General features: G+C 44.7%; 1 protein-coding gene across 6 annotated transcripts in view; it reads right to left on the bottom strand.

Annotated features, from left to right (window-relative positions):
* LOC109411403 (baculoviral IAP repeat-containing protein 6) overlaps positions 1-12,043 on the bottom strand; it is an 86,764-nt gene that overhangs the window by 16,336 nt on the left and 58,385 nt on the right. For all 6 annotated transcript variants that reach the window (XM_029860329.2, XM_062846670.1, XM_062846671.1 and 3 more), the window contains 9 exons: positions 7,305-10,793; positions 7,073-7,239; positions 6,327-7,007; positions 4,501-4,737; positions 4,269-4,443; positions 4,025-4,205; positions 3,720-3,961; positions 3,191-3,645; positions 2,932-3,120 (listed from right to left, as the gene is read on the bottom strand). In XM_029860329.2, coding sequence (XP_029716189.2) covers positions 2,932-3,120; positions 3,191-3,645; positions 3,720-3,961; positions 4,025-4,205; positions 4,269-4,443; positions 4,501-4,737; positions 6,327-7,007; positions 7,073-7,239; positions 7,305-10,793 — 5,816 coding nt within the window. The remainder of the gene's footprint in view (positions 1-2,931; positions 3,121-3,190; positions 3,646-3,719; positions 3,962-4,024; positions 4,206-4,268; positions 4,444-4,500; positions 4,738-6,326; positions 7,008-7,072; positions 7,240-7,304; positions 10,794-12,043) is intronic.

Here is a 12,043-nt window from a genome sequence, read left to right as displayed (position 1 = left end):
TTACAGAAGATAGTTGATTACGTGTATATTATGCCTGCAAAATTTGATTATTATTGATATAGTACTTTCAATAGTACAATCGAAACAATAAAGGGTGCTGACTGATTGCTGTCTGAGAGGCTAAAATCACGTTCAGTCCCAATACATGTTTCGACTATAAAATTGTTGATAGTGCATCAATTTTTTTGAAATTTTGCCTATGCAACAAATGTAGATTGAGAGGTTTGTGTTCAAAATTTCAGCCATTTTCTTCGCCAAATTCAAAAGTTACAGCGCTGGCAAGCAAAACTAGGGTCTGTACAAAATTCAATGGCGCACATTCTATTCTTTCATCGCTACAACAAAAAGTACTAGGGTAATTCGCTAATTGTTGAACACTACCCAAATGTTGAACAGTTTCTGAAAATTTTATTATAAATCTTACTTAAGTAATTTTTGCTCAACGTAAACGTATGATGTAGATGCATATACATGTGGGTCACGATATTGCTTCAATTAAGTTACTAAATTAAACATATTTTACGTCAAAAATATTGATTGAAAATTTTGTACCGCTGATGACACGAAAACTGCACAATTCTTAAGATTTATTTTAAGAAATTGCTGTTACGAAATAAGCTTTGCGGGCAAATCGACCACAAATATCAAAATCACACCATAGTTACAAGAACTGGAAGGATGTGCTTAACAGTTTAACATTGTTTAAAATCATATTTTCATTGTAATTTAATTTGAAAAAAATATTTTTCCTATCACACTATCATTATGCATCCATGATCCAATTGTTGAACACTGGCATAACCTACGATGTTAGCATGACCGCTAGAATTTTTTTTTTTTCACTTTACCTAACCGTGCATTTCATGAGGTTTCAAGGGCGTTCCAGGGATGTTCTAGGGGTGTACCAGTGGGCTTCAGAAAGATTCCAGTGGTTTTCAATGGGATTCAAGGGCGTTCCAGAGGTGTTCAAGAGGAATTCAGAGTGTTAAGGGGCTCCCAGGAGTATTTTAAGGCGTTCCAGGAGGCTCAGGAGCAACCCATGGGTTTTCAAGGGATTTCAGGGTCGTCCCATGAGTGTTCTTGGGGGTTGAGTGGGTCCCAGGGGTTTCTAGGAGAGTTTCAGGGGCTTTTAAAGGCCTACTTTTCTTCTATCGTTTTCGCTTCTAATCAAATCTTCTCTGCCATTTTTGCATCTAGTCATGTTTAAAACAATTTCAGTCCAGTAGAGCTCTCTTCAAATGAGCGATCCCTTGTCATTTAAATGAATTGTCACTAGCTCGGACTAGCTGGGCACAGAACACGAAAAACCTGAAAAAAAATCCGCCAGAGTGAAAAAATATCGGATGTCGGGTCAAAGTCGGGTCAAATTTTCTCAAATGTTAGACCACTGTTGGACTCACATCGGATAACTGTTGGGTCTATGTTGGGTTTGGTGGCCAAAATAAAAACAGGTGAATGATAGGTTGATGTCGGGTTATACGTCATCAATTACGAACAAAGCTTCAACCGTTCAACAATTGGCGAGAACCGTCCAACATTAGGATGAGCTAGCTTAAGGAAGCGTTCAACATTTGGGTTACAGACTTTCCATACAAATGTTCTATTTTCTCTTAGAAAATGGAATTTAAGGGAATACAAATTCAATGGGCAGCATAAGGGATAAGTAGATCTAGACGTTCACTGGATATTTTTCAACTAAAGTGAAATTATGCACGGAAAAACAAATGAAAACCAAAATGCCGGTACTAACCGTTCAACAATTGGCGAATTACCCTACAACGATCCACATGAAATTTTGCAGGTGAAATGAATACGTCTCAAGATGTTATGGAGCCAAATTTGAGCAATTTTAATGTATCTAATGCAGAGTTACAGGTGTATTTCTGTGTCCCGATTATTGCGGATACAGGCTTTATACATGTTGCTGTCTTTTTCGGTAATTTAACATTTAATTTGATTGGTCTTACTGAGATTTTCAGTTCCGGAAAATATTTTGTTCCCACCAGATTTGTCCCACTTTTCGATACATTTTGGATCCGTCCATGTTATATAGGAGCCTCCGATTCATGAGCCCCTGCCGACCGCTTTTGGAAGGATTGAAAATCCACGACGTAATGATTCATAACAACTACGGCAGAACCGGAACGACCTCTGGGCAAAGCTCGATGCGCGGGAATATCTAGTCAGTGAACGAGTAATATTCCGTCTGGAGATGCCGCAAAATATATCCAGTCTGCTGTAACCTAGGCTGTAACACTTGCACAAACATAGTCCCTGAAGGATTATCCAAGGCCGTTCCAGTTCTCTGGTGCAGAAGATCTCCGAGTACTTACCAAATGAGCGGCAAGGGCACAGGAATCGGTGTTGAACATGTAAAATCATGGCGATAGCTCTGATGATCGAAGCTATTTTATATTTTGACAGTTTGGAGCACGCGCGGATTATTGTTTATAGTTTACTTTAACGAAAGCTGAGTAAAAACTAACCGATGCTGAAAAGTCAGTACAGTTTTTTACTGACATTTGACTGAACTCAGTAAATCTACAACTTTGCTGAATTCTCGGTATAAACTATAACCGTGTTCAGTAAAATGTCAAAAAATATTACTGAACATCAGTAACGTTGTACGAAAATGCTGAAAACTCAGTAACTTTTGTATTTTACGGTTCAAAAACTGTAAAATAAATTACCGAACAGAGAAATCGAAATTGAGTGTGTACAAATCGGGAACGTATTTTTAGGACTCGCTACGAAAAAGAAGCCGGCGCTGACATTAGCCCTTCCACCATTCCAGGTCAGTGTCACTCGGCACTACTAAGAAAATAGAATGTCGTCACTACCAGCTTACCTTGGGCATGATTCGTTCGAATTTCATCAGCAGGAACTTTACAATGCAACGAATAAAAGTAAGAATCATTAATAGGTACTCACCTCTTTGAAGCACGGGCAAGGATTCTTCAACTGCTCCAGCATAGCGTATCGCACACACGCCTGGTAGATGTTACTGTTGTACTCCCGAGAGCTGTGCGTCCCACTCGGCGTACCACGGCTTCGCTCGAATCCTGGCTCGTTAAAGTATGGCTCCGGAACTAGGATGAGACTTTGAATTGAGACTAGTACCTGAGCAGCAAAAAAGATAACATGAGTTTTAGAAACCGTGACTAACAGTGAGTGATAGTGTGTGACCAACCTGCAGGAAACTCGACGTATGCGCATTCCACTTCTCCTCGGGTCGCCCATGCCACGTGTTCAGCACCGATAAGCACACCTTACCGTCGTTGTACAAATTGGGATTGAAGCGGACTGTGTTTCGGCCGGTCGTTTCCAAGTTGATCATCATCGGCGAGTTTGGATAGTCCGGCGGGAAGTACACGTCGAACTCGAAGCAACCGTTCGCGTACGGCGTCTCCGCCGGTCCGGTGATTAATACTTTCATTATATCTAACCTATCGGTATCACAGCGCACAAACACGGAACTACTGTAGGACAGTGGCAAACTGGTGGACAGGGTGACCGTCTCCTGTGCCAGCCGTTTCACCCGACCCGGATGGCCCCGGTCGCCGGCCATGCGCACGTTCGTCTCGAAATGGTGCGAAATGGTAAAACGGTAGCCGTTCTCCGTTTCCGCAATCATTTCGAAGGTGTCTGAAAATCAATACATGGAATTGTCAATCAGGGTTGCCAGATGTTTTTTTTTTGCCACTGGAACACAAACTTACCGAACTGCAACGCCTTCATCAGTTCCATATACTTCTCCTCGACCGATTTGGCCATCGGGCGCGAAACGACTTCCTTCTGTTCCTCCTCCACCGTTAGCGTTTCCACGTTGGTGGCGTTCTGGACCAGCATGGACGTCTCCTGGATGTCCGGAATCAACAGTGCCAGCCCTTCGTCGTCTCCGTCATCCAAGCTAACCGTTATCTTCTGCGTTTGCCCCTTGAGATTGGACTTTTTGTTAACCCTGGAAAAATAATTGCAATAATGAGCAACAGGGGGTCTCATCGCGATTCCAAATGCAGCGTACTTCAAACGACTCGCATAGGTGTCCACGCAGGCCTTCATGTTGGCCAACAGGGCTGCGATCGAAATCTTGCCTTCATTGTTCTTATTGACCAGCAACGATACGAGCTGATTCGAAAGTGAAATGGCCCTCAGCAGCTGCAGAATCGCTCGGTACAGCGGAATGTGACGCGTGATGTCCAAAACTGAAAGAAACGTTACGGAAACATTAATTCATCCTATCTTTAGAAGTAGACTGGTGAAAGTACCGGAATCGTTTCTCAAGTAGGAACTAAGCGCCGGAATCATGCAGGACTGTTGCAGCAGATCTAGGAAGATTGGTGGCAATTCCGGAAGCGTTTCGCTGCATTCGCGATAGCTTAGTACTTCGCTATCCAAGTTGGAAGGAACCTTGTCTCCGGGATTAATGTAACTTGAAAGTACCTAGAATAACGCTTGGTTAGGGTCTTGATGATCCGAGCAAGTTATACGACAACCAACCTGAAGCAACACAGTGACATGTTCCTCTTCGCTCTTCTGCCGCAGTAGAGCTTGCTCCACATTCCAGGACTGTTGCGTCGATCCCGTACCAAAGCCCGTTCCTTTCGCCCAGTACATATGGCTTTTGTCGTCCGAGTTGAGTTGATCATCGGCTGCTGCTGCCGTCGTCGTTGTTGCTGTCGCCGTACCATTGGCAGTGGCACCATTTGTAGCCTTGTTGCTGGCAGCGGCTTGAATCTGGAATGTGTAGTTTTGCATACATGCACAACAACCGTTAATAATCCACTCTTACTTAGGCGGACCCTACGCGAGCGTCAATACTTCATCAATATCAGTATTTTTTGTCGAAATTTTCATCAAACCTTCAGCTAAATCCAAACATTTCTCTAAAATACATTAAGCGACCCCAGACGACGTCAATATTTTGATGGTTTAACGAAACTTATCAATATAGTGATGCCGTTAGAATACATGCATATTTATTGATATACGACATCAGTATATTGATGTGCAACATCAATATGTTGATACAAATATTGAAGAAAAACAAAAAAAAAGTTATGTTCCCTCATTTCCACTCTCAGTTCGACCACGCTAGCTGAGAGCAGCTGAAGCGAAGCAATTGACAATAAAAATATTGTCAATATTGCTGTTGTCTGAGGCCCGTTTTAGAAAAAAAAATATGTCTAACGAAAACTCCTACAAAAAGTACTGATATTGATAAAGAGTTGATGCCCGCTTTAAAGCGGACCCAGACGACTGCATTACATATTGACAATATTTTTATTGTCAACTAGCTGTCCCGGCAAACTTTGTCTTGCCGTCTTATGGTGGTATGACAACTGTTGAGCTCAAAATAGCACCGCACCCTAGATTGATTTCATTTCGATCGTGTTGATTTCCTTCCCAGCTCATGAAAAATCAGTACTTTATAATTTTTCGTACTTTTCTAGTAGATTTTTGTAACTTTTTGTACATATAAACACAGCCACCATGAATACGTATCAAACCATGCAAGAGTCATCCTGATCGGTTCAGCCGTTCGTGAGTTGTGTTGCCTCAAAGGGACTTCAAACTCATTTTTATATATATATAGATAATTTTCATCCAGATTTTCGTGGAATCCGAGTCAAGTCACCCAGTTTAAGTCGCCCCACACAAAAATCGAAAACATCGGACTGAGAGGGAAAATGAGGGATATTTTTTCTAATTTTCTTCAATATTGGCATCAATATATTAATGTCGTCTTTATACGTGTGCAGGTGACATCAATAAATTGATGCAATTATTGAGAAAATCAGATAAGTTTGACGAAATCTACACGAGCATCAATTCTTAATATTTATTTGATCAATATTTCAAACATGTTAGAAAACCCATGAATTTGACGAAAATTCTAGTCAATATACTAATATTGATAAAGTATTGATGATTGTGTAGGGTCTGCTGTTGATCTCGCATTTCAATATTTCCGCTCCCAGTTCGACCACCGACCAGAATAGCGACTCAATAGGTGATCCGCGCTCGGACTCCGTGGAAATGTTGATGAAAGTTATTGACAATGAAAATATTGTCAATAATGCTGTCGTCTAGGGTCCGTATACAGCGCACACAACACGAACATCAATATTTCATCAATATCAGTCCGTTTTCTCGGAATTTTCATCGAACTCATGGGTTTTCCAATGTATTTTCGAAAAATTCTTCATTTGACCTGAAAGTTTAATGAAATTTCCGACAAAAAATACTGATATTGACGAAGCGGATTCAATACATAAACATGCAGCAAGAATATTGAAGAAAACCCTCCCCCACACCAGACTTACATTATCCGATGAGTTGGAATTGCTGCTCACTCCGGCGTTGTTATGGTGAGTGAAAATGCTCAAGCAGTTCAGTACCAGATGGATCGCCCCGACTTCGATGACCATCCTCCGGAGCAGCACTCCGTCGTCCGTGGTCAGTGGTGAACTGTCGAGCAGTTGTCGGAACACTTCAAAGGGTAGCGTTGGCAGTGACGATGAGAGGGCCAAACTGTAGATCTCGTTGCCTTCGCCATCTCCGGTAACGCCCAGTATCAGTCGCAGCAGGCACTGCGCTCGCACCTTGTCCCGCAGGAGGACCTCCGAGTAGGCGGGTAACTTCAGGAACAACGCAAACGCCGCTAAAGAATGCTGCGGAACGGCAGAAATGGCTTGCGTTTTGGGGGAGGCGTCCGCTAGGATGTCATCCAGGTCTTCGTAGATTTCCTCGTTTTGCTCAACCTTGACCCAATCACCACCGGGCGGACTCTTGTCTTTGTCGCCGAGTTGCTGCTGAGATTTGGGCGATTCTGGATATACCATGGGCAGGTAGTGCGCCAGCAGCGAAAGACCACCACGGCTGGAGAATATTTGCAGCGGCGAGGACAGTGGGATGCAATCGGCTGCCTTGAGGATCGGCGAAGAGGACGAAGAACTGCTAGCTTCGCAGGTCAGATCTACGTCTGGTTTGTTTTTGGCAAGGCTCTGTTGGAGACAAAATTGTTTGGGAATTATACAAGGAAGTTATGTTTTGAAGTTAACATTCTTACCAGATTGAGATTTATACATGGTGTGGAAAGTGAAATTCCTGATGATTTCAACATGGCAAGAACCTGCGAGATGGTGGTATCACTTGTAATCACTCCGTTTGGAATGGCCGTATGCCGCAGGATTACTCCATCCGGCGCGGTAAGCTTAGGGTCATCAATTTTCATTTCTAGAAAGAATAAAACACATATCTCAGTTCAAAATCTTATCAAAAATTTACAAATTTCAACTTACTGAACATTGACAGGATGTCCTTCTGCTTCATGGTGGTGGCCTGATTCTTGGCCTCCTTCAGTCGTTTGTCCTTGGCCGTCACTCCAGCGGCCACACTGAGAAATTCCATTCCAAGTCCCATCTCCCAAAGTTCCTTTCGATTGTCGCTACTGCCAGCCGCTCCTGCAATAGTCGCACTGCCACCAGAGTTGGATGCCCCAATCAGTGCCTCACTCATCCGACTGTCCGATGATCCGAGGTTCGGAATGATCCTATTGTACGCGGTGACGCAGTGGTCCAGAATATCCTGGCACTTGGAGTTTGTACTCAGGTAGAACAGCCTGAAGTGGGTGTTTGGTCGCTTCGACGGGTGGTTGCTCAAGTTGTACGGATTCGGGTCCTTGTTCTGGAGAGGAAGCTCGCTCTGAACGGCGACCATGATTTTCTCGCTTTCCAGCAGGATTTGCAACACCAACCGCCTTGTGAAACCGGATATGCACGATTTACCAGTGCTGTTCATTCGGTTGTTAAGCCCAGTTAGGTTTGCGCTACCACCATTGACAGTGTTGCCAACATTCACGGACGAATCGGACTTTCTAATCACGGAAATCAGGTTCAGCGTGAAAACTTCCTGATTCTTCGGATGACACACAGTAACTTTGGACAGGAACTTGATAAGGCATTCTTCCAGATCGAGGCACGCTTGGGGTGTCACTTCCGAAGAGATATTCGCTAGTTTGTTATTGCACAGCAGCAAGAGTAACGGTTCCCAAAAGATCGAACCTTCGAAACAGCCCAACCAGTCGCGCATGTGACCTTCGGAACAGACCTCCGAGAAGAATCCCAGTATTTCAGTTACCTTCTGAACGTTGACCATGGGGTAAACGACATCCCTGGAGCAGGAGCCGGAATATTTATGGTGTTCCTTATCGGCGTCGGTCATGCAAGAGCCGGATTCATCCGAGACACCATCAACTGAGGCAGCAGCGGCAGCTGCGGCTTGTTCCTCTTCGAAGACCTCGCGATTATCTCGCTCAACACTCTGGCCACTGGCTACGTCCGCCGATTGCTTTTGATGCTGATTGATACTGTTCAACGTGCGATGACAGAATTCCAAAATGACCGATGTCAACAGATTTGGCAACCCGGAATCGATCAGCTGTTGCACGGCCAGCGGTGACTGACAGGCCATCGAAATGGTAGCCAAGTGCGCCTTGGAAAGGTTCAACCGACTTATATCCTCAATCACCAGATGGCTGTACCATTCTGCGGCATCCGATTCCTCCTGTTTGATATCGTCCGTGATACATTCGCCATCCTTGCGATCGTCGGAGATCGATGCGGTCAGATCAGTGGACAAATTCGGCACCAGTACGCCCATGCGCTTCAGCAACATTGTGAACAACTCGGGTCGGATGCAGCACACCGAACACAGCATGGCATCGATGGCCTTCTTCAATGGTTCGTCATGTTCTAACTCCTGGTTCCAATCGTAGAGGGTTTCGAACAGTTCCTTGGTGATCATGTTTGGGAGATCCGGGATCAGATCGGTTGCGTACGATTGCCACAGGATCGATGACAGACATCGGATGAATCCGCTGTACGGATTGGTGGCGTGCAGTACAAATCGGTTCACCTGGTTCTGGTGGTAGCGCTCGTAGAGCCGCTGAACCCACGTCAGCATCGCTTCCACTCGATCACCCGTGTACTCGTTCTGGGTCGTGCAGAGATGATACAGAAGGTCCGATATTGAGTCATTGCACAGCTGGAACGTTTGTGGGATGCTTTCTTTTAGCAGGATATTGATTAGATTCAAACCACATTCTCTGCTGGAGAGTCCTATTTTGAGCAGTACGGTTTCCAGATTGTTCAGAGCGATGTTCGGACAAAGTGGAGCAATGTTCAACAAGGAACAGCAAGCTTCCAAGAATCCAGGAACCTCGGTTGCTGCCATGATCACTCGATTGGCCAGCTGCCGATCAGTGTTGTACATGACCACGCTGGAACACTGCGCCAAGATCCGCAGCCAACCGAGGCTGGTTTTAGCGGCCTTATCGTCATCGTTGAAGAAGTCACTTGTACCATCCGATGTTCCTGATTTGGTCGCCGGAGCCGTTCCGGCAGCCCAACTTGGTCCAGCTGCAGAGCCAGCACCGTTTCCGTCACTGAACGTTGTCGTTCCAAGGACCGATATTTGCGTCAAGCCTATGTTGGTGGCATCGCGAGGCCTGTACAGCCGGATGATAATGCTGGTGGCGATTTCCGGCTGGGCGAACTTCAATCGAATGCAGGTCATCCCGACGGTGGAGATCGGCTGGGTGATCGGAATCGGTCCCAGGTTACTGTCACGTGTAATCTCTATCGCAACCGCCGATGGGCATGAGGCAAGCGTGGATAGATGGGGTTGAAGTTGAACTTCTTTCAGGAGAACGGCTGTCGGAAGTGTGATCGTCAGATCCACGTGCGATTCGTTCGGGTAGAACAGATAACTCCAGGCCGGGTTGCGCGCTCGCCGGTGCGATGCGATCGGGGCTTGGATCAGAACGTCGGCAGGTTGGGCGGTTTGATTTTCGGACGAAATGGTACAGTACGGGGCGAAGTTGATGAGGCCGTCTTCGTTCCGCGTGGCGGCCATGGAACTCTTCTTGGACGAACTCGATAGGGTCGTTTGGAGATTGGAGGATTTGGACAACCGTTGCATAATCATCGATACCAAGCTCGGTTGGGTATTGATAAGGGCTCGATTACTTCGTACTAGGCTCTCGCAGAGTACCTTGATTCCGCCCATGTCGGTGAATATAGCAATGGACGAGGAATTGTCCAGAACCTTCAGGATGAACCAAAGGAACGGCTCGGATAGGTGTAACTTCGGCATGGCGTGCCGCATACTCGAAGCATTGTTTATGTAATCGAACAGGGGTTTCACTACCAGGACGGTTTGGGTAGCTGCTCGACAGATGTATAGCAGAAGTTGGAATACGGCATCGGCCACGGTTTGAGGTTCGGTCAGGCTACTACTCTTCGAATCGTTAATGGATGCACAGTACATGGACGAGGCAACTAACATGGCAAACGACGAAGTCGAACAGTGCGATAAGGTGCTCAACAGCCGGGTCATCGTTGGTGAATGCTGGAGAACCGTATCAGCGAAGCACGGAGTTTTTGGTCTGCTGGGTTCAATGTTTTGCTGTTCGGCTTTGATCTCGTCCGTTTGGCTTTCGTTGGAAGTATTCAAATCATTAAGAGTGGAGTTTTCGTAAGCTGCAGCATTGTCACTGTCTCCCGAGCGTGGATTCTTTGTGTTGACAAGAATCGATGCCAGTTTCAGCAGATCGATCAAAAGTGTACTATCGGTTACCGTTTTGCACTGGCGGGCATTTTCCGGACCCAGGACGGTCGCGAACAAACTGCCAAATCGGGTGGCGTACATGTTGTTGGAATGGCTATTCTCTGAAGCACGGTAGCAGTACAGTTTTTCCACGTTGACAATGTTGTTGTACACCAAGTGAGCTGTCCGAAGGGAAGAAACAATGCACTTGCTGTAGACTACCTGGTTAGAACGTTAGGACGCCGAGGTATGGCTAAGGTTTTTTAATTCAGTGTATACGAAACAAAGTCGGAACGGTATTGTCAGATTTCTTGAAACGTAAACACCGCGCGGTCGTTGAAATGTTTCAAAAAGGGGCTTTGCACAAAAGTTCACGCGGTCTATCGTTTTCGAAAGGAACAGCCGCACCGTAGGAAACGCCGCAATGTTATTTCCCATAAGCATGCAGTAAACAGGGGGTGAAAACCGCGGTTGTACCTTTCGGAAACGATAGGCCGCGTGCACTTTTGTGCAAATCCCTCAATATTAGCCTGTGCATGCCGGCAGGATCGACATACGAATGACACTAATGAGTGGAGCTTTTTTGTCGACCATTCAAAGCTTTTAACAGTGTTCGACATTCGATGAGAAAATCTTATTAGAATCGTATGTTTACGATTCCAATAAGATTCCAATAAGATTTTCCCATTGAACCATCATTGACTGAAATTTAATTCAACCGTTATTTTAAAGATAGAATTTTGATTTTTTTTTGTCACGCGAAAATTGATTTTTTCGTTAACCGTATGTTGGACGTACTTCGAACATATTGCGCTGGATAGAGGGCCATATCTGCTGTCCAGCGCATTACGTCCGACGTTATGTTTCACATATTCATTTGAAGAAAAAATTATTGTTTCAACCGCGACGACAATAGACTTACGTGAAGGTAGGTTTCATTCGTTAAATGAAAAAATAATTGAAGATCAAATTAGATTAGAACTAACAAAATTAGTTAGAAACAGTAACGTTACTGCAAGTATAACAATAGCTGGAAATTCAATCCTTCTTAATACATTTTTTTCGTTAAAATTAACCCTTATGTGACCGGCAGGGTACCCGGGTACCTTTTTCGATTTCGAATCTCGATATTTAAATTATTATTGAGAATAGGAAGTAGAAACTCTGCTAGATCCAAGAACTCGTAAATATTATCTAATTAATGTATCTATTAATGGGGTTGACCGAATTTTCAAGTGACGAGGGTCAGGGGAGTGGCTTTTGTTTTTTTATTACGTGGAATGCCGCTAAGGTACCCGGGTACCCACGAAACTGAAATGATCATATCTTCGTCAATTTTTCATCGTTTTTTCGGGAGCATGTGCTTATTGAAGCCCACATTGTTTAGCCTGGGATACCGTAAAGTAGCCATGACCAGCCAGAACCCCCACGG

The sequence above is a fragment of the Aedes albopictus genome, chromosome 1 (genome assembly GCF_035046485.1).
Source record: "Aedes albopictus strain Foshan chromosome 1, AalbF5, whole genome shotgun sequence".
NCBI classification, from domain to species: domain Eukaryota; kingdom Metazoa; phylum Arthropoda; class Insecta; order Diptera; family Culicidae; genus Aedes; species Aedes albopictus.
Note: the sequence above shows the minus strand (reverse complement) of the source record. Positions and strands in the feature narration are given on the sequence as shown.